General features: G+C 48.9%; 1 protein-coding gene across 5 annotated transcripts in view; it reads right to left on the reverse strand.

Annotated features, from left to right (window-relative positions):
- The window catches only part of LOC129826642 (amyloid-beta A4 precursor protein-binding family A member 1-like), a 171,899-nt gene that overhangs the window by 40,545 nt on the left and 105,542 nt on the right, over positions 1–25,812 (reverse strand). For 4 of the 5 annotated variants that reach the window (XM_055887592.1, XM_055887589.1, XM_055887594.1 and 1 more), the window contains exons 3-5: positions 23,043–25,034; positions 8,250–8,360; positions 6,192–6,231 (exon numbers count right to left, since the gene is read on the reverse strand). In XM_055887592.1, coding sequence (XP_055743567.1) covers positions 6,192–6,231; positions 8,250–8,360; positions 23,043–24,941 — 2,050 coding nt within the window. In that variant the 5' untranslated portion in view covers positions 24,942–25,034. The remainder of the gene's footprint in view (positions 1–6,191; positions 6,232–8,249; positions 8,361–23,042; positions 25,035–25,812) is intronic. The other variant, XM_055887590.1, reaches the window with a different exon arrangement.

Consider the following 25,812-nt stretch of genomic DNA (forward strand, 5'->3'; position numbering starts at 1 on the left):
TAAAGAGAGGTCTTACCATCTACATAGGTAGGGAGGGAACTAAAGGGAGGTCTTACCATCTACATAGGTAGGGAGGGAGGACAGGGAGGTCTTACCATCTACATAGGTAGGGAGGGAGGACAGGGAGGTCTTACCATCTACATAGGTAGGGAGGGAACTAAAGGGAGGTCTTATCATCTACATAGGTAGGGAGGGAACTAACGGGAGGTCTACCATCTACATAGGTAGGGAGGGAACTAAAGGGAGGTCTACCATCTACATAGGTAGGGAGGGAGGACAGGGAGGGAACTAAAGGGAGGTCTTACCATCTACATAGGTAGGGAGGGAACTAAAGGGAGGTCTTACCATCTACATAGGTAGGGAGGGAACTAAAGGGAGGTCTTATCATCTACATAGGTAGGGAGGGAACTAAAGGGAGGTCTTACCATCTACATAGGTAGGGAGAGAGGACAGGGAGGGAACTAAAGGGAGGTCTTACCATCTACATAGGTAGGGAAGGAACTAAAGGGAGGTCTTACCATCTACATAGGTAGGGAGGGAACTAAAGGGAGGTCTTATCGTCTACATAGGTAGGGAGGGAACTAAAGGGAGGTCTTACCATCTACATAGGTAGGGAGGGAACTAAAGGGAGGTCTTATCATCTACATAGGTAGGGAGGGAACTAAAGGGAGGTCTTACCATCTACATAGGTAGGGAGGGAGGACAGGGAGGGAACTAAAGGGAGGTCTACCATCTACATAGGTAGGGAGGGAACTAAAGGGAGGTCTTACCATCTACATAGGTAGGGAGGGAACTAAAGGGAGGTCTACCATCTACATAGGTAGGGAGGGAGGACAGGGAGGGAACTAAAGGGAGGTCTTACCATCTACATAGGTAGGGAGGGAACTAAAGGGAGGTCTTACCATCTACATAGGTAGGGAGGGAACTAAAGAGAGGTCTTACCATCTACATAGGTAGGGAGGGAACTAAAGGGAGGTCTTATCATCTACATAGGTAGGGAGGGAACTAAAGGGAGGTCTTACCATCTACATAGGTAGGGAGGGAACTAAAGGGAGGTCTTACCATCTACATAGGTAGGGAGGGAACTAAAGAGAGGTCTTACCATCTACATAGGTAGGGAGGGAACTAAAGGGAGGTCTTACCATCTACATAGGTAGGGAGGGAACTAAAGGGAGGTCTTACCATCTACATAGGTAGGGAGGGAGGACAGGGAGGGAACTAAATGGAGGTCTACCATCTACATAGGACAGGGAGGGAACTAAAGGGAGGTCTTACCATCTACATAGGTAGGGAGGGAACTAAAGGGAGGTCTTACCATCTACATAGGTAGGGAGGGAGGACAGGGAAGTCTTACCATCTACATAGGTAGGGAGGGAGGACAGGGAGGTCTTACCATCTACATAGGTAGGGAGGGAACTAAAGGGAGGTCTTATCATCTACATAGGTAGGGAGGGAACAAACGGGAGGTCTACCATCTACATAGGTAGGGAGGGAACTAAAGGGAGGTCTACCATCTACATAGGTAGGGAGGGAGGACAGGGAGGGAACTAAAGGGAGGTCTTACCATCTACATAGGTAGCGAGGGAACTAAAGGGAGGTCTTACCATCTACATAGGTAGGGAGGGAACTAAAGGGAGGTCTTATCATCTACATAGGTAGGGAGGGAACTAAAGGGAGGTCTTACCATCTACATAGGTAGGGAGAGAGGACAGGGAGGGAACTAAAGGGAGGTCTTATCGTCTACATAGGTAGGGAGGGAACTAAAGGGAGGTCTTACCATCTACATAGGTAGGGAGGGAACTAAAGGGAGGTCTTATCATCTACATAGGTAGGGAGGGAACTAAAGGGAGGTCTTACCATCTACATAGGTAGGGAGGGAGGACAGGGAGGGAACTAAAGGGAGGTCTACCATCTACATAGGTAGGGAGGGAACTAAAGGGAGGTCTTACCATCTACATAGGTAGGGAGGGAACTAAAGGGAGGTCTACCATCTACATAGGTAGGGAGGGAGGACAGGGAGGGAACTAAAGGGAGGTCTTACCATCTACATAGGTAGGGAGGGAACTAAAGGGAGGTCTTACCATCTACATAGGTAGGGAGGGAACTAAAGGGAGGTCTTATCATCTACATAGGTAGGGAGGGAACTAAAGGGAGGTCTTACCATCTACATAGGTAGGGAGGGAACTAAAGGGAGGTCTTACCATCTACATAGGTAGGGAAGGAACTAAAGGGAGGTCTACCATCTACATAGGTAGGGAGGGAACTAAAGGGAGGTCTTATCAACTACATAGGTAGGGAGGGAACTAAAGGGAGGTCTTACCATCTACATAGGTAGGGAGGGAACTAAAGGGAGGTCTTACCATCTACATAGGTAGGGAGGGAACTAAAGGGAGGTCTTACCATCTACATAGGTAGGGAGGGAACTAAAGGGAGGTCTTACCATCTACATAGGTAGGGAGGGAACTAAAGGGAGGTCTTACCATCTACATAGGTAAGGAGGGAACTAAAGGGAGGTCTACCATCTACATAGGTAGGGAGGGAACTAAAGGGAGATCTTACCATCTACATAGGTAAGGAGGGAACTAAAGGGAGGTCTACCATCTACATAGGTAGGGAGGGAACTTAAGGGAGGTCTTACCATCTACATAGGTAGGGAGGGAACTAAAGGGAGGTCTTACCATCTACATAGGTAGGGAGGGAACTAAAGGGAGGTCTACCATCTACATAGGTAGGGAGGGAGGACAGGGAGGGAACTAAAGGGAGGTCTTACCATCTACATAGGTAGGGAGGGAACTAAAGGGAGGTCTTATCATCTACATAGGTAGGGAGGGAACTAAAGGGAGGTCTTACCATCTACATAGGTAGGGAGAGAGGACAGGGAGGGAACTAAAGGGAGGTCTTACCATCTACATAGGTAGGGAAGGAACTAAAGGGAGGTCTTACCATCTACATAGGTAGGGAGGGAACTAAAGGGAGGTCTTATCGTCTACATAGGTAGGGAGGGAACTAAAGGGAGGTCTTACCATCTACATAGGTAGGGAGGGAACTAAAGGGAGGTCTTATCATCTACATAGGTAGGGAGGGAACTAAAGGGAGGTCTTACCATCTACATAGGTAGGGAGGGAGGACAGGGAGGGAACTAAAGGGAGGTCTACCATCTACATAGGTAGGGAGGGAACTAAAGGGAGGTCTTACCATCTACATAGGTAGGGAGGGAACTAAAGGGAGGTCTACCATCTACATAGGTAGGGAGGGAGGACAGGGAGGGAACTAAAGGGAGGTCTTACCATCTACATAGGTAGGGAGGGAACTAAAGGGAGGTCTTACCATCTACATAGGTAGGGAGGGAACTAAAGAGAGGTCTTACCATCTACATAGGTAGGGAGGGAACTAAAGGGAGGTCTTATCATCTACATAGGTAGGGAGGGAACTAAAGGGAGGTCTTACCATCTACATAGGTAGGGAGGGAACTAAAGGGAGGTCTTACCATCTACATAGGTAGGGAGGGAACTAAAGAGAGGTCTTACCATCTACATAGGTAGGGAGGGAACTAAAGGGAGGTCTTACCATCTACATAGGTAGGGAGGGAACTAAAGGGAGGTCTTACCATCTACATAGGTAGGGAGGGAGGACAGGGAGGGAACTAAATGGAGGTCTACCATCTACATAGGACAGGGAGGGAACTAAAGGGAGGTCTTACCATCTACATAGGTAGGGAGGGAACTAAAGGGAGGTCTTACCATCTACATAGGTAGGGAGGGAGGACAGGGAAGTCTTACCATCTACATAGGTAGGGAGGGAGGACAGGGAGGTCTTACCATCTACATAGGTAGGGAGGGAACTAAAGGGAGGTCTTATCATCTACATAGGTAGGGAGGGAACAAACGGGAGGTCTACCATCTACATAGGTAGGGAGGGAACTAAAGGGAGGTCTACCATCTACATAGGTAGGGAGGGAGGACAGGGAGGGAACTAAAGGGAGGTCTTACCATCTACATAGGTAGCGAGGGAACTAAAGGGAGGTCTTACCATCTACATAGGTAGGGAGGGAACTAAAGGGAGGTCTTATCATCTACATAGGTAGGGAGGGAACTAAAGGGAGGTCTTACCATCTACATAGGTAGGGAGAGAGGACAGGGAGGGAACTAAAGGGAGGTCTTATCGTCTACATAGGTAGGGAGGGAACTAAAGGGAGGTCTTACCATCTACATAGGTAGGGAGGGAACTAAAGGGAGGTCTTATCATCTACATAGGTAGGGAGGGAACTAAAGGGAGGTCTTACCATCTACATAGGTAGGGAGGGAGGACAGGGAGGGAACTAAAGGGAGGTCTACCATCTACATAGGTAGGGAGGGAACTAAAGGGAGGTCTTACCATCTACATAGGTAGGGAGGGAACTAAAGGGAGGTCTACCATCTACATAGGTAGGGAGGGAGGACAGGGAGGGAACTAAAGGGAGGTCTTACCATCTACATAGGTAGGGAGGGAACTAAAGGGAGGTCTTACCATCTACATAGGTAGGGAGGGAACTAAAGGGAGGTCTTATCATCTACATAGGTAGGGAGGGAACTAAAGGGAGGTCTTACCATCTACATAGGTAGGGAGGGAACTAAAGGGAGGTCTTACCATCTACATAGGTAGGGAAGGAACTAAAGGGAGGTCTACCATCTACATAGGTAGGGAGGGAACTAAAGGGAGGTCTTATCAACTACATAGGTAGGGAGGGAACTAAAGGGAGGTCTTACCATCTACATAGGTAGGGAGGGAACTAAAGGGAGGTCTTACCATCTACATAGGTAGGGAGGGAACTAAAGGGAGGTCTTACCATCTACATAGGTAGGGAGGGAACTAAAGGGAGGTCTTACCATCTACATAGGTAGGGAGGGAACTAAAGGGAGGTCTTACCATCTACATAGGTAAGGAGGGAACTAAAGGGAGGTCTACCATCTACATAGGTAGGGAGGGAACTAAAGGGAGATCTTACCATCTACATAGGTAAGGAGGGAACTAAAGGGAGGTCTACCATCTACATAGGTAGGGAGGGAACTTAAGGGAGGTCTTACCATCTACATAGGTAGGGAGGGAACTAAAGGGAGGTCTTACCATCTACATAGGTAGGGAGGGAACTAAAGGGAGGTCTTACCATCTACATAGGTAGGGAGGGAACTAAAGGGAGGTCTTACCGTCTACATAGGTAGGGAGGGAGGACAGGGAGGGAACTAAATGGAGGTCTACCATCTACATAGGTAGGGAGGGAGGACAGGGAGGGACCTAAAGGGAGGTCTTACCATCTACATAGGTAGGGAGGGAACTAAAGGGAGGTCTTACCATCTACATAGGTAGGGAGGAAACTAAAGGGAGGTCTTACCGTCTACATAGGTAGGGAGAGAGGACATCGAGGGAACTAAAGGGAGGTCTTACCATCTACATAGGTAGGGAGGGAACTAAAGGGAGGTCTACCATCTACATAGGTAGGGAGGGAACTAAAGGGAGGTCTTACCATCTACATAGGTAGGGAGGGAACTAAAGGGAGGTCTTACCATCTACATAGGTGGGGAGGGAGGACAGGGAGGGAACTAAAGGGAGGTCTTACCATCTACATAGGTAGGGAGGGAACTAAAGGGAGGTCTTACCATCTACATAGGTAGGGAGGGAGGACAGGGAGGGAACTAAATGGAGGTCTTACCATCTACATAGGCAGGGAGGGAACTAAAGGGAGGTCTTACCGTCTACATAGGTAGGGAGGGAACTAAAGGGAGGTCTTACCATCTACATAGGTAGGGAGGGAACTAAAGGGAGGTCTTACCATCTACATAGGTAGGGAGGGAACTAAAGGGAGGTCTTACCATCTACATAGGTAGGGAGGGAACTAAAGGGAGGTCTTACCATCTACACAGGTAGGGAGGGAACTAAAGGGAGGTCTTACCATCTACATAGGTAGGGAGGGAACTAAAGGAAGGTCTTATCATCTACATAGGTAGGGAGGGAGGACAGGGAGGGAACTAAAGGGAGGTCTACCATCTACATAGGTAGGGAGGGAACTAAAGGGAGGTCTTACCATCTACATAGGTAGGGAGGGAACTAAAGGGAGGTCTTACCATCTACATAGGGAGGGAGGGAGGACAGGGAGGGACCTAAAGGGAGGTCTTACCATCTACATAGGTAGGGAGGGAACTAAAGGGAGATCTTACCGTCTACATAGGTAGGGAAGGAGGCGAGACTTCTCCTGGACTGTAGGTAGAGAAGAGAGACAGAGAACATGTTACTGATGCCGGGTCACACAGACATGGTCATCATAACACTGTCATAACTAGGGGTGTGACATTTAAACGTTTAAACAAAGTAGGAATTGTTAACATTTAGAAAAAATCCCCAACCAAAACCTTTTATTTTATTATCACAGAACAACTACTAACAGGTCACGATCATCAGAAAGTGAAAATTACAATTAAACATAAACAGTACCTAACGCAACAATGCTGTAAGTAGGAGACATGCATCTTTAAAATGATTTGCCACGGATATAATAATCATAATAGTAATAATATAATAGTATAAAGCTCTCCACACGTCATCATTGTTAACAGTTGGGAAAATGGCAGAGTGTGAGACTGGGAAGCGACAGCAGGGAAGTCCTGTATGGCAATACTTTGACAAGTTAAATGAGAAGGTGGAATTGAGCTATAGTGGGAGTACAGAGCTACAGTGGCAGTACAGAGCTACATTGGCAGTAGAGGTGCTACATTGGCAGTACAGAGCTACAGTGGCAGTACAGAGCTACAGTGGCAGTACAGAACTACAGTGGCAGTACAGAGCTACAGTGGCAGTAGAGGTGCTACATTGGCAGTACAGAGCTACAGTGGCAGTACAGAGCTACAGTGGCAGTACAGAACTACAGTGGCAGTACAGAGCTACAGTGGCAGTAGAGGTGCTACATTGGCAGTACAGAGCTACAGTGGCAGTACAGAGCTACAGTGGCAGTACAGAACTACAGTGGCAGGACAGAGCTACAGTGGCAGTAGAGGTGCTACATTGGCAGTACAGAGCTACAGTGGCAGTAGAGGTGCTACATTGGCAGTACAGAACTACAGTGGCAGTACAGAGCTACAGTGGCAGTAGAGGTGCTACATTGGCAGTACAGATGCAGAGCTGAAAGGGAGGCACTGTGAGACCCAACCCGTTGCTGGGTATCTCTATTGCTCTAGGTATCCAGGACAGCAGTAAGGTGAGCTCCCTCTAGGTATCCAGGACAGCAGTATGGTGAGCTCCCTCTAGGTATCCAGGGCAGCAGTATGCTGAGCTCCCTCTAGGTATCCAGGACAGCAGTAAGGTCAGCTCCCTCTAGGTATCCAGGACAGCAGTATGGTGAGCTCCCTCTAGGTATCCAGGACAGCAGTAAGGTGAGCTCCCTCTAGGTATCCAGGACAGCAGTACGGTGAGCTCCCTCTAGGTATCCAGGACAGCAGTACGGTGAGCTCCCTCTAGGTATCCAGGACAGCAGTATGGTGAGCTCCCTCTAGGTATCCAGGACAGCAGTACGGTGAGCTCCCTCTAGGTATCCAGGACAGCAGTACGGTGAGCTCCCTCTAGGTATCCAGGACAGCAGTATGGTGAGCTCCCTCTAGGTATCCAGGACAGCAGTACGGTGAGCTCCCTCTAGGTATCCAGGACAGCAGTAAGGTGAGCTCCCTCTAGGTATCCAGGACAGCAGTAAGGTGAGCTCCCTCTAGGTATCCAGGACAGCAGTATGGTGAGCTCCCTCTAGGTATCCAGGACAGCGGTATGCTGAGCTCCCTCTAGGTATCCAGGACAGCAGTAAGGTGAGCTCCCTCTAGGTATCCAGGACAGCAGTAAGGTGAGCTCCCTCTAGGTATCCAGGACATTAGTATGCTGAGCTCCCTCTAGGTATCCAGGACTGTGGTACATTGAACTGCATTGCTCCCTAGTGGTCATCTGAATTTTGAATTCATGTCATTTTCTGATAATTTTTTATTTGTTTAAATGTGACAGTTTAAATGTTAAGAGAATGTTTACCTTTTGTCACATCCCTAGTCATAACATTATTATAGCAATGTTTTCACTGTCATACCACTGGGGAAGTTCTCAGAGATTGAACCGATGGTTGACTCATTGAAATGTTGGTGGTCAGTATGCAGGAGAAGTGTCATTTCCATTCGTCACACTGCCTGTCTGGTCAAAGTCATCACATTGGACACAGATAGGGACACGCAGACACACAACCAACCTACCTCTTTAGTGGAGGGGGGTGGAGACTCGAAGCTGTCACTCCCCTCGAGCATGGGCGTCCTGACGGAAGACTCCGCACCCTGAGGAGAGGCCTGAGAGTCTGAGCCTGGAGACTGGATAGAGAGAGACAATAATACATACATATCCTTTAATATAACATTTGAAATGTCTGCCTTGTATATATATATATATATATATATATATGTGTAACGTTCACTGTTCATTTTTTATTGTTTATTTCCCTTGTTTACTTCCTGTCTATTTCACATGCTTTGGCAATGAAAACATATATTTCAAATGTCAATAAAGCCCTTTCAATATAGAGAAAGAGAGAGGGGGGGGTGTCTGAGAGAGAGAGAGGGGGGGGGGTCTGAGAAAGAAGGTGAGAGAGAGAGTGGGACAGGGTGGAATGGAAAAAGAGTTGAAAAAGGAGAGGAGAGAGGAGAAAGGGAGGGGAAAGCAGAGGGGGAAAGGAGTAGAATAAGTTATGTCATCCTCCATACACAACATCCTCCATACACAACACACTGCAGACACAACACACTGCAGACAAAACACTCTGCAGACACAACATCCTGCAGACACAACACACTGCAGACACAACACACTGCAGACACAACACACTGCAGACACAACACACTGCAGACACAACACACTGCAGACACAACATCCTGCAGACACAACACACTGCAGACACAACACACTGCAGACACAACACACTGCAGACACAACACACTGCAGACACAACACACTGCAGACACAACACACTGCAGACACAACACACTGCACTACTACTGAGAAAGAAGACTTACAGTGCATTCGGAAAGTATTCAGAACCCTTGACTTTTTCCACATTTTGTTACGTTACAGCCTTATTCTAAAATGTATTAAATTGTTTTTTTCCCCCTCATCAATTTACACACAATACCCCATAATGACAAGGCAAACACAGGTTTTTAGAAATGTTTGCTAATTTATAAAAAATATATATACAATTAAATATTACATTTACATAAGTATTCAGACCTTTTACTCAGTACTTTGTTGAAGTACCTTTGGCAGCGATTACAGCATTGAGTCTTTTTGGGTATGACACTACAAGCTTGGCACACCTGTATTTAGGGAGTTTCTCCCATTCTTCTTCGCAGATCCTCTCAAGCTCTGTCAGGTTGGATGGGGAGCATTGCTGCATGGCTATTTTCAGGTCTCTCCAGAGATGTTCAAATCCGGGCTCTAGCTGGGCCACTCAAGGACATTCAGAGACTTGTCCCGAAGCCACTCCTGCGTTGTCTTGGCTGTGTCTTTAAGGTTGTTGTCCTGTTAGAAGGTGAACCATTGACCCAGTATGGAGCAAGTTTACATCAAGGATCTCTCCCTATTTTGCTCAGTTCATCTTTCCCTCGATCCTGACTAGTCTCCTAGTCCCTGCCACTAAAAAACATCCCCACAGCATGATGTTGCCACCACCATGATTGACCATAGAGATGGTGCCAGGTTTCCTCCAGACGTGACCCTTGGCATTCAGGTCAGAGAGTTCAATCTTGGTTTCAACAGACCAGAGAATCTTGTTTCACATGGTCTGAGAGTCTTTAGGTGCCTTTTGGCAAACTCCAAGCGGGCTGTCATGTGCATTTTACTGAGGAGTGGCTTCCATCTGGCCACTCTACCATAAAGGCCTGATTGGTGGAGTGCTGAAGAGATGGTTATCCTTCTGGAAGGTTCTTCCATCTCCACAGAGGAACTCTAGAGCTCTGTCACAGTGACCATCGGGTTCTTGATGCTCAGCTCAGGCTGTGTCACTGTGTTCTTGGGGACCTTCAATGCTGCAGAAATGTTTTGGTACTCTTCCCCAGATTTGTGCGTCGACACAATCCTGTCTCAGAGCTCAACAGACAATTCCTTCGACCTCATGGCTTGGTTTTTGCTCTGACATGCACTGTCAACTGTTGGACCTTATGTAGACAGGTGTGTGCCTTTCCAAATCATGTCCAATCAATTGAATTTACCACAGGTGTACTCCAATCAAGTTGTAGAAACATCTAAAATATGATCAGTGGAAACAGGATGCACCTGAGCTCAATTTCAAGTCTCATAGGAAACCCATAGGAAAGGGTCTGAATACTTATGTAAACAAAAATCTAAAAACATGTCCATGCTCCATTGCCCATAGTTCTAGTACAATCAACAGTCATGTCACAGTGGCTGAACAGGGACCTGATCTGATAACATCTAATCCATTTATAATGTTACTTACTGCTATAGACATGCTAATGCAGGAGATATAGCCCACAGTAATGCAAGAGATACAGCCCACAGTAATGTAGGAGATATAGCCCACAGTAATGCAGGAGATATAGCCCACAGTAATGTAGGAGATACAGCCCACAGTAATGCAGGAGATATAGCCCACAGTAATGCAGGAGATACAGCCCACAGTAATGCAGGAGATATAGCCCACAGTAATGTAGGAGATATAGCCCACAGTAATGCAGGAGATATAGCCCACAGTAATGCAGGAGATACAGCCCACAGTAATGTAGGAGATATAGCCCACAGTAATGCAGGAGATATAGCCCACAGTAATGCAGGAGATATAGCCCACAGTAATACAGGAGATACAGCCCACAGTAATGCAGGAGATATAGCCCACAGTAATGCAGGAGATATAGCCCACAGTAATGTAGGAGATATAGCCCACAGTAATGTAGGAGATACAGCCCACAGTAATGTAGGAGATACAGCCCACAGTAATGCAGGAGATATAGCCCACAGTAATACAGGAGATACAGCCCACAGTAATGTAGGAGATACAGCCCACAGTAATGTAGGAGATACAGCCCACAGTAATGCAGGAGATATAGCCCACAGTAATGTAGGAGATACAGCCCACAGTAATGTAGGAGATACAGCCCACAGTAATGCAGGAGATATAGCCCACAGTAATACAGGAGATACAGCCCACAGTAATGTAGGAGATACAGCCCACAGTAATGTAGGAGATATAGCCCACAGTAATGCAGGAGATATAGCCCACAGTAATGTAGGAGATACAGCCCACAGTAATGTAGGAGATACAGCCCACAGTAATGTAGGAGATACAGCCCACAGTAATGTAGGAGATACAGCCCACAGTAATGCAGAAGATATAGCCCACAGTAATGTAGGAGATACAGCCCACAGTAATGTAGGAGATACAGCCCACAGTAATGCAGAAGATATAGCCCACAGTAATGTAGGAGATACAGCCCACAGTAATGTAGGAGATACAGCCCACAGTAATGCAGAAGATATAGCCCACAGTAATGCAGGAGATATAGCCCACAGTAATGTAGGAGATACAGCCCACAGTAATGCAGAAGATATAGCCCACAGTAATGCAGAAGATATAGCCCACAGTAATGCAAGAGATACAGCCCACAGTAATGCAGGAGATATAGCCCACAGTAATACAGGAGATACAGTATAGCCCACACTAATGCAGGAGATATAGCCCACAGTAATGCAGGAGATATAGCCCACAGTAATACAGGAGATACAGTATAGCCCACACTAATGCAGGAGATATAGCCCACAGTAATGCAGGAGATATAGCCCACAGTAATGCAGGAGATACAGCCCACGGTAATGCAGGAGATATAGTCCACAGTAATACAGGAGATACAGTATAGCCCACACTAATGCAGGAGATATAGCCCACAGTAATGCAGGAGATATAGCCCACAGTAATGCAGGAGATATAGCCCACAGTAATGTAGGAGATACAGCCCACAGTAATGTAGGAGATATAGCCCACAGTAATACAGGAGATACAGTATAGCCCACACTAATGCAGGAGATATAGCCCACAGTAATGCAGGAGATATAGCCCACAGTAATACAGGAGATACAGTATAGCCCACAGTAATGCAGGAGATATAGCCCACAGTAATACAGGAGATACAGTATAGCCCACACTAATGCAGGAGATATAGCCCACAGTAATGCAGGAGATATAGCCCACAGTAATACAGGAGATACAGTATAGCCCACACTAATGCAGGAGATATAGCCCACAGTAATGCAGGAGATATAGCCCACAGTAATGCAAGAGATACAGCCCACAGTAATGCAGGAGATATAGCCCACAGTAATACAGGAGATACAGTATAGCCCACACTAATGCAGGAGATATAGCCCACAGTAATGCAGGAGATATAGCCCACAGTAATGCAGGAGATACAGCCCACGGTAATGCAGGAGATATAGTCCACAGTAATGCAGGAGATACAGCCCACAGTAATGCAGGAGATACAGCCCACAGTAATGCAGGAGATACAGCCCACAGTAATGCAGGAGATATAGCCCACAGTAATGCAGGAGATATAGCCCACAGTAATGCAGGAGATACAGCCCACAGTAATGCAGGAGATACAGCCCACAGTAATGCAGGAGGTATAGCCCACAGTAATGCAGGAGATACAGCCCACAGTAATGCAGGAGATACAGCCCACAGTAATGCAGGAGGTATAGCCCACAGTAATGCAGGAGATATGGCCCACAGTAATATGCTCCAGGGGTACAACCCACTCTGGCAAACAACAGTAGGATACAACCCCTCAGACTGATATCTACCCAGCCGTCAGCAGAACTGGCAACACAGCCGAGGATAAAACCCTCTTCTGAGACCCTCTTCTGTATCTACCAAGCCACAAGAAGAACTGGCAACCCACTGTGGGATAAACAAACCTCAAACGGATCTATTAAGCCAGCAGCAGAACTGGCAACCCACTCTAGGATAAACAACCCTCTGATCTATTTAAACAGCAGCAGAACTGGCAACCCGCTGAAGGATAAACAGCCCTCTAACTGATCTATTTAACCCGCAGAAGAACTGGCAACCCGCTGAAGGATAAACAGCCCTTATAACTGATCTATTTAACCAGCAGCAGAACTGGCAACCTTTGGTTCATCAAAACCCTGTTATCCAGCACAGAAAATCCACCCAGGTTAACGCATAAATATTTTACAACAATATTCACTATTCTGTTATGTCATTCAGCACAAGTGGGAATGGCTTCCAGGTTAAAGGTCCAGGGCAGCCATGTTTATCTCAATATCAAATAATTTCTGGGTAACAATAAAGTAACATACTGTGATTTTTTTCAATTGAAACGGTCAAAATAAATGGTGGCTATCCTTCTGTCTGTGCTGTCCTGCTACTGTGCTAGGCTACTGGTACTGTCTCCACAGTATGTGATGCCTTTGTACCAAGGCTGAGCACCGTTCTACACATTTATTATAAGCTAGAAGAATTCAACATGGAATAGGGGACGGGGGGACGGGGAGACGGGGAGACGGGGACAGGGGGATGGGGGGGTGTACAGACAGAGGCCTGATATGGAGGAAAACAGCCATTCTCTTCATGTTATTGGATACCTGCTGAAATAGTCTCTTCTCCTGTGACTCCCCCCTCTCCCCCTCACCAACCCCCCTGCACCCACCCGATCCCCACCACCAATCCCCCTTTACCAGCCCCAACTGCCCCTCTCCCCATCCCCAACCCCCTCCCTGCACCCTGCACCCTCCGACCCCCCCCTCTCCCCACCACCTCAACCTCAACCCCATCACCAACCCCCCCCTTCATGGCACACACAGAGCAGCATGCCCTCTCCCTCTCGCTATGCCTCTTCCCTAGTTCTCACTGACACACGCGCTCGCTATACTAATTAATAGAGAGAGTGTGTGTGTCTGAGTGAAAAAGAGGGAGGGACATGGATGGTGAGAGAGAGAGAGGGATGGTGAGAGAGAGAAAGAGGGATGGTGAGAGAGTGAAAGAGGGATGGTGAGAGAGTGAAACATGGATGGTGAGAGAGAGAAAGAGGGATGGTGAGAGAGAGAAAGAGGGATGGTGAGAGAGTGAGGGAGGGATGGTGGGAGAGAGAAAGAGGGATGGTGAGAGAGTGAAAGAGGGATGGTGAGAGAGTGAAACATGGATGGTGAGAGAGAGAAAGAGGGATGGTGAGAGAGAGAAAGAGGGATGGTGAGAGAGTGAGGGAGGGATGGTGGGAGAGAGAAAGAGGGATGGTGAGAGAGTGAAAGAGGGATGGTGAGAGAGTGAAACATGGATGGTGAGAGAGAGAAAGAGGGATGGTGAGAGAGAGAAACATGGATGTTGAGAGAGAAAGAGGGATGTTGGGAGAGAGAAAGAGGGATGGTGAGAGAGAGAAAGAGGGATGGTGGAAGAGAGAAACATGGATGGTGGGAGAGAGAAACATTGATGGTGGGAGAGAGAAACATGGATGGTGAGAGAGAGAAAGAGGGATGGTGAGAGAGAGAAAGAGGGATGGTGAGAGAGAAAGAGGGATGGTGAGAGAGAGAAAGAGGGATGGTGAGAGAGAGAAACGTGGATGGTGGGAGAGAGAAACAAGGATGGTGAGAGAGAGAAAGAGGGATGGTGAGAGAGAGAAAGAGGGATGGTGAGAGAGTGAGGGAGGGAGGGATGGTGGGAGAGAGAAAGAGGGATGGTGAGAGAGTGAAAGAGGGATGGTGGGAGAGAGAAAGAGGGATGGTGAGAGAGTGAAAGAGGGATGGTGGGAGAGAGAAAGAGGGATGGTGAGAGAGTGAAAGAGGGATGGTGGGAGAGAGAAAGAGGGATGGTGAGAGAGTGAAAGAGGGATGGTGAGAGAGAGAAAGAGGGATGGTGAGAGAGTGAGGGAGGGATGGTGGGAGAGAGAAAGAGGGATGGTGAGAGAGTGAAAGAGGGATGGTGAGAGAGTGAAACATGGATGGTGAGAGAGAGAAAGAGGGATGGTGAGAGAGAGAAAGAGGGATGGTGAGAGAGTGAGGGAGGGATGGTGGGAGAGAGAAAGAGGGATGGTGAGAGAGTGAAAGAGGGATGGTGAGAGAGTGAAACATGGATGGTGAGAGAGAGAAAGAGGGATGGTGAGAGAGAGAAACATGGATGTTGAGAGAGAAAGAGGGATGTTGGGAGAGAGAAAGAGGGATGGTGAGAGAGAGAAAGAGGGATGGTGGAAGAGAGAAACATGGATGGTGGGAGAGAGAAACATTGATGGTGGGAGAGAGAAACATGGATGGTGAGAGAGAGAAAGAGGGATGGTGAGAGAGAGAAAGAGGGATGGTGAGAGAGAAAGAGGGATGGTGAGAGAGAGAAAGAGGGATGGTGAGAGAGAGAAACGTGGATGGTGGGAGAGAGAAACAAGGATGGTGAGAGAGAGAAAGAGGGATGGTGAGAGAGAGAAAGAGGGATGGTGAGAGAGTGAGGGAGGGAGGGATGGTGGGAGAGAGAAAGAGGGATGGTGAGAGAGTGAAAGAGGGATGGTGGGAGAGAGAAAGAGGGATGGTGAGAGAGTGAAAGAGGGATGGTGGGAGAGAGAAAGAGGGATGGTGAGAGAGAGAAACATGGATGGTGAGAGAGAGAAAGAGGGTTGGTGAGAGAGAGAAAGAGGGATGGTGAGAGAGAGAAACATGGATGGTGAGAGAGAGAAAGAGGGATGGTGAGAGAGAGAAAGAGGGATGGTGGGAGAGAGAAAGAAGGATGGTGAGAGAGAGAAAGAGGGATGGTGGGAGAGAGAAACATGGATGGTGAAAGAGAGAAAGAGGGATGGTGAGAGAGTGAAAGAGGGATGGTGGGAGAGAGAAAGAGGGATGGTGGGAGAGAAACATTGATGGGAGAGAGAAACATGGATGGTGGGAGAGTGAAAGAGGGATGGTGAGAGAGAGAAACATGGATGGTGAGAGAGAGAAAGAGGGATGGTGGGAGAGAGAAACATGGATGGTGAGAGAGAGAAAGAGGGATGGTGAGAGAGTGAAAGAGGGATGGTGGGAGAGAGAAAGAGGGATGGTGGGAGAGAAACATTGATGGGAGAGAGAAACATGGATGGTGGGAGAGAGAAACATGGATGGTGGGAGAGAGAAAGAGGGATGGTGGGAGAGAGAAACATGGATGGTGGGAGAGAGAAACATGGATGGTGGGAGAGAGAAAGAGGGATGGTGAGAGAGTGAAAGAGGGATGGTGGGAGAGAGAAAGAGGGATGGTGGGAGAGAAACATTGATGGGAGAGAGAAACATGGATGGTGGGAGAGAGAAACATGGATGGTGGGAGAGAGAAACATGGATGGTGGGAGAGAGAAACATTGATGGGAGAGAGAAACATGGATGGTGGGAGAGAGAAACATGGATGGTGGGAGAGAGAAACATGGATGGTGGGAGAGAGAAACATGGATGGTGGGAGAGAGAAACATAGATGGTGGGAGAGAGAAAGAGGGATGGTGAGAGAGAGAAACATGGATGGTGGGAGAGAGAAAGAGGGATGGTGGGAGAGAGAAACATGGATGGTGGGAGAGAGAAACATGGATGGTGGGAGAGAGAAACATGGATGGTGGGAGAGAGAAACATGGATGGTGGGAGAGAGAAACATGGATGGTGGGAGAGAGAAAGATGGATGGTGAGAGAGAGAAAGAGGGATGGTGAGAGAGAGAAAGAGGGATGGTGGGAGAGAGAAACATGGATGGTGGGAGAGAGAAACATGGATGGTGGGAGAGAGAAACATGGATGGTGGGAGAGAGAAACATGGATGGTGGGAGAGAGAAACATGGATGGTGGGAGAGAGAAACATGGATGGTGGGAGAGAGAAACATGGATGGTGGGAGAGAGAAACATGGATGGTGGGAGAGAGAAACATAGATGGTGGGAGAGAGAAAGAGGGATGGTGAGAGAGAGAAACATGGATGGTGGGAGAGAGAAACATGGATGGTGGGAGAGAGAAAGAGGGATGGTGGGAGAGAGAAACATGGATGGTGGGAGAGAGAAACATGGATGGTGGGAGAGAGAAAGAGGGATGGTGGGAGAGAGAAACATGGATGGTGGGAGAGAGAAACATGGATGGTGGGAGAGAGAAACATGGATGGTGGGAGAGAGAAACATGGATGGTGGGAGAGAGAAACATGGATGGTGGGAGAGAGAAAGATGGATGGTGAGAGAGAGAAAGAGGGATGGTGGGAGAGAGAAACATGGATGGGAGAGAGAAACATGGATGGTGGGAGAGAGAAAGATGGATGGTGGGAGAGAGAAACATGGATGGTGGGAGAGAGAAACATAGATGGTGGGAGAGAGAAAGAGGGATGGTGAGAGAGAGAAACATGGATGGTGGGAGAGAGAAACATGGATGGTGAGAGAGAGAAACATGGATGGTGGGAGAGAGAAACATGGATGGTGGGAGAGAGAAACATGGATGGTGGGAGAGAGAAACATGGATGGTGGGAGAGAGAAACATGGATGGTGGGAGAGAGAAAGATGGATGGTGAGAGAGAGACACATAGATGGTGGGAGAGAGAAACATGGATGGTGGGAGAGAGAAAGAGGGATGGTGAGAGAGAGAAAGAGGGATGTGAGAGAGAGAAACATAGATGGTGGGAGAGAGAAACATGGATGGTGGGAGAGAGAAAGAGGGATGGTGAGAGAGAGAAACATAGATGGTGGGAGAGAGAAACATGGATGGTGGGAGAGAGAAAGAGGGATGGTGAGAGAGAGAAACATGGATGGTGGGAGAGAGAAAGAGGGATGGTGAGAGAGAGAAACATAGATGGTGGGAGAGAGAAACATAGATGGTGGGAGAGAGAAAGAGGGATGGTGAGAGAGAGAAACATAGATGGTGGGAGAGAGAAAGAGGGATGGTGGGAGAGAGAAAGAGGGATGGTGAAAGAGAGAAACATAGATGGTGGGAGAGAGAAACATGGATGGTGGGAGAGAGAAAGAGGGATGGTGAGAGAGAGAAACATGGATGGTGGGAGAGAGAAACATGGATGGTGGGAGAGAGAAAGAGGGATGGTGAGAGAGAGAAACATGGATGGTGGGAGAGAGAAAGAGGGATGGTGGGAGAGAGAAACATGGATGGTGAGAGAGAGAAAGAGGGATGGTGAGAGAGTGAAAGAGGGATGGTGGGAGAGAGAAAGAGGGATGGTGGGAGAGAAACATTGATGGGAGAGAGAAACATGGATGGTGGGAGAGAGAAACATGGATGGTGGGAGAGAGAAAGAGGGATGGTGGGAGAGAGAAACATGGATGGTGGGAGAGAGAAACATGGATGGTGGGAGAGAGAAAGAGGGATGGTGAGAGAGTGAAAGAGGGATGGTGGGAGAGAGAAAGAGGGATGGTGGGAGAGAAACATTGATGGGAGAGAGAAACATGGATGGTGGGAGAGAGAAACATGGATGGTGGGAGAGAGAAACATGGATGGTGGGAGAGAGAAACATTGATGGGAGAGAGAAACATGGATGGTGGGAGAGAGAAACATGGATGGTGGGAGAGAGAAACATGGATGGTGGGAGAGAGAAACATGGATGGTGGGAGAGAGAAACATAGATGGTGGGAGAGAGAAAGAGGGATGGTGAGAGAGAGAAACATGGATGGTGGGAGAGAGAAAGAGGGATGGTGGGAGAGAGAAACATGGATGGTGGGAGAGAGAAACATGGATGGTGGGAGAGAGAAACATGGATGGTGGGAGAGAGAAACATGGATGGTGGGAGAGAGAAACATGGATGGTGGGAGAGAGAAACATGGATGGTGGGAGAGAGAAACATGGATGGTGGGAGAGAGAAACATGGATGGTGGGAGAGAGAAACATAGATGGTGGGAGAGAGAAAGAGGGATGGTGAGAGAGAGAAACATGGATGGTGGGAGAGAGAAACATGGATGGTGGGAGAGAGAAAGAGGGATGGTGGGAGAGAGAAACATGGATGGTGGGAGAGAGAAACATGGATGGTGGGAGAGAGAAAGAGGGATGGTGGGAGAGAGAAACATGGATGGTGGGAGAGAGAAACATGGATGGTGGGAGAGAGAAACATGGATGGTGGGAGAGAGAAACATGGATGGTGGGAGAGAGAAACATGGATGGTGGGAGAGAGAAACATGGATGGTGGGAGAGAGAAAGATGGATGGTGAGAGAGAGAAAGAGGGATGGTGGGAGAGAGAAACATGGATGGGAGAGAGAAACATGGATGGTGGGAGAGAGAAAGATGGATGGTGGGAGAGAGAAACATGGATGGTGGGAGAGAGAAACATAGATGGTGGGAGAGAGAAAGAGGGATGGTGAGAGAGAGAAACATGGATGGTGGGAGAGAGAAACATGGATGGTGAGAGAGAGAAACATGGATGGTGGGAGAGAGAAACATGGATGGTGGGAGAGAGAAACATGGATGGTGGGAGAGAGAAACATGGATGGTGGGAGAGAGAAACATGGATGGTGGGAGAGAGAAAGATGGATGGTGAGAGAGAGACACATAGATGGTGGGAGAGAGAAACATGGATGGTGGGAGAGAGAAAGAGGGATGGTGAGAGAGAGAAAGAGGGATGTGAGAGAGAGAAACATAGATGGTGGGAGAGAGAAACATGGATGGTGGGAGAGAGAAAGAGGGATGGTGAGAGAGAGAAACATAGATGGTGGGAGAGAGAAACATGGATGGTGGGAGAGAGAAAGAGGGATGGTGGGAGAGAGAAAGAGGGATGGTGGGAGAGAGAAAGAGGGATGGTGAGAGAGAGAAACATAGATGGTGGGAGAGAGAAACATAGATGGTGGGAGAGAGAAAGAGGGATGGTGAGAGAGAGAAACATAGATGGTGGGAGAGAGAAACATGGATGGTGGGAGAGAGAAAGAGGGATGGTGAGAGAGAGAAACATAGATGGTGGGAGAGAGAAACATGGATGGTGGGAGAGAGAAAGAGGGATGGTGAGAGAGGGAAACATGGATGGTGAGAGAGAGAAACATGGATGGTGGGAGAGAGAAAGAGGGATGGTGAGAGAGAGAAACATGGATGGTGGGAGAGAGAAAGAGGGATGGTGGGAGAGAGAAACATGGATGGTGAGAGAGAGAAAGAGGGATGGTGAGAGAGAGAAAGAGGGATGGTGGGAGAGAGAAAGAGGGATGGTGAGAGAGAGAAACGTAGATGGTGGGAGAGAGAAAGAGGGATGGGGAGAGAGAGAAACATGGATGGTGGGAGAGAGAAAGAGGGATGGTGAGAGAGAGAAAGAGGGATGGTGAGAGAGAGAAACATGGATGGTGGGAGAGAGAAAGAGGGATGGTGAGAGAGAGAAACATAGATGGTGGGAGAGAGAAAGAGGGACGGTGAGAGAGGGAAACATGGATGGTGAGAGAGAAAGAGGGATGGTGAGAGAGGGAAACATGGATGGTGAGAGAGAAAGAGGGATGGTGAGAGAGAGAAACATGGATGGTGGGAGAGAGAAACATAGATGGTGGGAGAGAGAAACATGGATGGTGGGAGAAAGAAACATAGATGGTGGGAGAGAGAAACATGGATGGTGAGAGAGAGAAAGAGGGATGGTGAGAGAGAGAAAGAGGGATGGTGAGAGAGAGAAACATGGATGGTGAGAGAGAGAAAGAGGGATGGTGAGAGAGAGAAAGAGGGATGGGGAGAGAGAGAAACATGGATGGTGAGAGAGAGAAAGAGTGATGGTGAGAGAGAGAAAGAGGGATGGGGAGAGAGAAAGAGGAAGCAGGAGAGGTAGTGGGAAGGAGGTCCATTACATTCTTAGATCCAGCAATACTCTCTTCCTCCTTCTCTCACATCTCTCTTTGTCTCCCTGTCTTCCTCCCTCTCTCACATCCCTCTTTGTCGCCCTGTCTTCCTCCCTCTCTCACATCCCTCTTTGTCGCCCTGTCTTCCTCCCTCTCTCACATCCCTCTTTGTCGCCCTGTCTTCCTCCTTCTCTCACATCCCTCATTGTCGCCCTGTCTTCCTCCCTCTCTCACATCCCTCTTTGTCGCCCTGTCTTCCTCCCTCTCTCACATCCCTCTTTGTCGCCCTGTCTTCCTCCCTCTCTCACATCCCTCTGTCGCCCTGTCTTCCTCCCTCTCTCACATCCCTCTTTGTCGCCCTGTCTTCCTCCCTCTCTCACATCCCTCTGTCGCCCTGTCTTCCTCCCTCTCTCACATCCCTCTTTGTCGCCCTGTCTTCCTCCCTCTCTCACGTCCCTCTTTGTCGCCCTGTCTTCCTCCCTCTCTCACATCCCTCTTTGTCACCCTGTCTTCCTCCCTCTCTCACATCCCTCTTTGTCGCCCTGTCTTCCTCCCTCTCTCACATCCCTCTTTGTCGCCCTGTCTTCCTCCCTCTCCCCCTCTGTTATCAGTGTCAGGATGTCTACAATGCATTTAGGAAAGTATTCATACCCCTTGACTTTTTCCACATTTTGTTAAGTTACAGTCTTGTTCTAAAATTGATTAAATTCATATTTTTCCAAGCCTTGAGGTCAAAGGAATTGTCCGTAGAGCTCTGAGACAGGATTGTGTCGAGGGTAACAAAGGGAAACAGAAAATGTTTGCAGCATTGTAGATGTTTTACAACGGCAGGAACTGGGAGACTAGTCAGGATCGAGGGAAAGATGAACGGAGCAAAGTATAGAGAGATCCTTGATGAAAACTTGCTCCAGAGCGCACAGGATCTCAGACTGGGGCAAAGGTTCACCTTCCAACAAGTCAATGACTTGTTGGACACAGCCAAGACAACACAGGAGTGGCTTCGGGACAAGTCTCTGAATGTCCTTGAGTGGCCCAGCCAGAGCCCGGACTTGAACATCTCCGGAGAGATCTGAAAATAGCTGTGCAGCGACGCTCCCCATCCAACATGACAGAGCTTGAGAGGATCTGCAGAGAATAATGGGAGAAACTCCCAAAATGCAGGTGTGCCAAGCTTGTAGTGTCATACCCAAGAAGACTCTAGAACGTTATAGCTTCCAAAGGTGCTTCAACAAAGTTCTCTAAACACCTGTTTTTGCTTTGTCATTATGGGGTATTGTGATGTCATTATGGGGTATTGTGATGTCATTATGGGGTATTGTGATGTCATTATGGGGTATTGTGGGTAGACTGATGAGGGGAAAAAGCAATTTAATCAATTTTAGAATAGGGCTGTAACGTAACAAAATATGGAAAAAGTTAAGAGGTCTGAATACTTTCTGAATGCACTGTGTGTCTGGCGGCCAGGACAGCTCCATTTGCAGGGCTAACTCTGACTGAGGAGAGGTGGGGTGCTGCAGCAGAGCAGGGCTAACTCTGACTGTGGAGAGGAGAGGTGGGGTGCTTCAGCAGAGCAGGGCTAACTCTGACTGTGGAGAGGAGAGGAAAATAGAGAATAGGGGAGGATAAGAGAGGAGGAAAGGAGGAGAGAGGACAGGAGAGAAGAGGAGAGAGGAAGGAGAGAAGACAGTAGGAGAAGAGAGGCGAGGCGAGGCGAGGCGAGGCGAGGCGAGGAGAGGAGAGGAGAGGAGAGGAGAGGAGAGGAGAGGAGAGGAGAGGAGAGGAGAGGAGATAGTAGGAGAGGAGGGGATAGAGGGACAGGAGAGAGGAGGAGAGGAGTGGAGATCATTTGTCCTCAGGGTAGACAGCCACCACTCAGAAAGGAAAGGGAACAAGTATGACAGACAACTCAGAGGAGAAGAGAGAGAAACAGAGAGATGAAGTAGTAGATAGAGTTATGATGTGAAAGGGGGATGGGGATAAACAAAGAGGGGAACAGTGTCATGGCTTTATCTCAATAGTCTACAGTGGCTTCCTCTTTTCCTCACCTTATCTCCTTCATCTGCACTAATCACGCACACACAAACACACAGGGGACTGAACACACACACACACACACACACACACACACACACACACACACACACACACACACACACACACACACACACACACACACACACACACACACACACACACACACACACACACACACACACACACACACACACACACACACACACACAGTCTTGTATAAAGCACTACTCACGTCGCCACCTAGTGAGGGCTGCAGGTCACAACACTCAGCGGTGGGGCTCAGGTCCTGTCTCATCACCCAGATGGGCTCTTTAGGTTCATCAGGGGTATAGGGTGACCTCACCGTCCTGGTCTTCACCTCTTCTATGGCCTCCTTGATGTCCTTTATGGCCAGGGAGATGGCGTCTCTCTTTTCACGACTGTTACGAACCCCAGACCAGTCGTCAGAGTCTGCTGGGGCTGGGAAGCTCTCTTCTTCACTCTCATCTCCCTCTCCTTCTATCTCTCCCTTCCGGTATGTGGAGTCTGTGGGCGCATCGGATTGAGAATTGTGAGCGTGTTCGGATTCGGGCCACTCTCCCTCCTCTTCCTCTCCTCCTTCCATCATGTCCTCTTCCTCTTCCTCTCCTCCCTCCCGTAGCCCGGCAGCAGCTCTGTCCAGACTCTGAGAGCTGAGACTCTCTCTGACCTCGGCTACGATCATGTCGATGTCCTCTTCCCCGTCCTGGTCGCAACTGTCTGCCCGTGGGTACGGAGCAAACTCCGCCTCCTTCTCCGGGCTGTCCGACTCCCCATCCGAGCGTTCATCGTAGTGGTGGAGCCGTGACCCCACCGCCTCCTGCTGTCGGTAGTCCCCGCCTCCTTCCCGCCCCTCAAACAGACGGAACCCCGCCTTCCTCTGCTGGAGGTTCTCATTGGCGTCCATAGGCTCTGCAACCTTTGCAGCAGAAGAGGGAGCGTCGCCGATCTCCTCGTAGACGTGTTCTGTCAGGGAGTAGTCGTAGGCTTCAGAATACGCCTCGTCTTCTGGCTCCACCCCTTCCTCCACGCTGCTGTCCCGCCCCCCTGGTCTGCTGGTCCCTCCCCCACGGCGGTAGAGAGGCTGGGTGTAGACGTAGTTGGAGTAACCTCCTCCAGGGTTCAGGGTCTCCTCTGCCTCCTCCTGACTGGGGGGTCTCCCAACATCTGGTAGGGGTTCCCGGGGTAAGGGAGGGGGCTGAGGGGGGTAGTTGAGGTTCAGGTTGGGGTGAGGGTGTTGTTGCTCTGACTCAGCACTCTCTGTGTATCCCTCTGCCTCTGGGCGAAGCGTCACCTCGTAGGTACCTCCGTCCTCCTCCTCATGATCTAGTGCCATGACGGCATCGCCCTCCGCCCGGTCTGTGTGTGTGTGGAAACCGCTTTCCGTGCTAGCAGAACGAGCTAATGCATAATCATCACCCTCTCTCTCCCTCTCTCTCTCATCTCTCTGTTCACTCTCATCCTCCTCCGGCTCATCTGATTTTGGGGGTAGAGAGTGAACAGGCTGTGGGCCTAGTGGAGGTGGTTGCTCCTCCGTTTCATCTGGTTGTGGGGGTAGAGAGTGAACAGGCTGTGGGCCTAGTGGAGGTGGTTGCTCCTCCGTTTCATCTGGTTGTGGGGGTAGAGAGTGAACAGGCTGTGGGCCTGGTGGAGGTGGTTGTTGTTGCTGGGCCCTCTCAGCCTCTCTCTGCTGTCTCTGTGTGCGTCTCTGCTGCTGTGCTCTGAGCCTGGCCTCACTGTCCTCCTGTCTGCGGTAACGTGTCACTGCAGGTCGCGGGATGGGCTGAGACTGACCCTGGGCCTGCTGGGGCTGAGGCTGGGGCTGCTGGGGAGGGGACTGGGCCCCCTGGTGCAGCTCTGCCTCTGGCTCCTCTGTTGACCTCCGCTGTGGGGCTCCTCTGATTCTGCTGCCACCTGCACCAGGGGCCTCATTATACCTCCTGTAGCGCGGAGCAGCGTGGTTGTTGTTTTCACTACTATGGTTGCTAGGCTGCCGGGGTCGCCTGCTGTTTGTGGCAGTGTTGTTGTCGCGGCGACGGCGTTGAGGAGGGGGCAAGTCGGGTTCCACGTCCTCGCTCAGTTCCTGGCCTAACTCCGACTCCTGGGGGTTCATGGCTGCCTCGGATTGGTTGAGAGGAAGAGGGGGGATGGGTTTAGGCAAAATGCATGGTCTGCCGTCGTGTGGGAGACAAGCAGCTCAGATCTTCTGAGGCAAAGAGAGAGCGAGAAAGAGAGGGAGATAGTTAGAACACTATTTGAATCCATCACATGCTGAACTGAGTTAATAACAAAGTTAACGAATGAATGACAGAGTACAATATGACATTTTATGAAATAGTTTGGGGAATGGCCTCGTCTCTGAGGAAGATGATGTGATGGCAGGGGCCGCTGGCATCGAAAACCTGCTGGGGAAAAGGATTTCTAATGACAGGCTTTAAGGTTATTATAGCTGGAGGTGGATGGTGGATGGAGGTCGAAAACGTTTGCTTGGAAAAACAGTAAGTGAGAGAACAAAGGGTAAGTTGACATAGAAATACATCCCAACATTTACTCCCATTGGTTGAGAGAGAGGAAGGTGATAATTCCCAGTGAGACCATAGGTTAAACAGCCCTCTTGAGGAATGGGAAAGGTGGATACCTAGTCAGTTATACTACTGGATGGGAAAGGTGGATACCTAGTCAGTTATACTACTGGATGGGAAAGGTGGATACCTAGTCAGTTATACTACTGGATGGGAAAGGTGGATACCTAGTCAGTTATACTACTGGATGGGAAAGGTGGATACCTAGTCAGTTATACTACTGGATGGAAAGGTGGATACCTAGTCAGTTATACTACTGGATGGGAAAGGTGGATACCTAGTCAGTTATACTACTGGATGGGAAAGGTGGATACCTAGTCAGTTATACTACTGGATGGGAAAGGTGGATACCTAGTCAGTTATACTACTGGATGGGAAAGGTGGATACCTAGTCAGTTATAC

The sequence above is a fragment of the Salvelinus fontinalis genome, chromosome 28 (genome assembly GCF_029448725.1).
Source record: "Salvelinus fontinalis isolate EN_2023a chromosome 28, ASM2944872v1, whole genome shotgun sequence".
NCBI lineage: Eukaryota > Metazoa > Chordata > Actinopteri > Salmoniformes > Salmonidae > Salvelinus > Salvelinus fontinalis.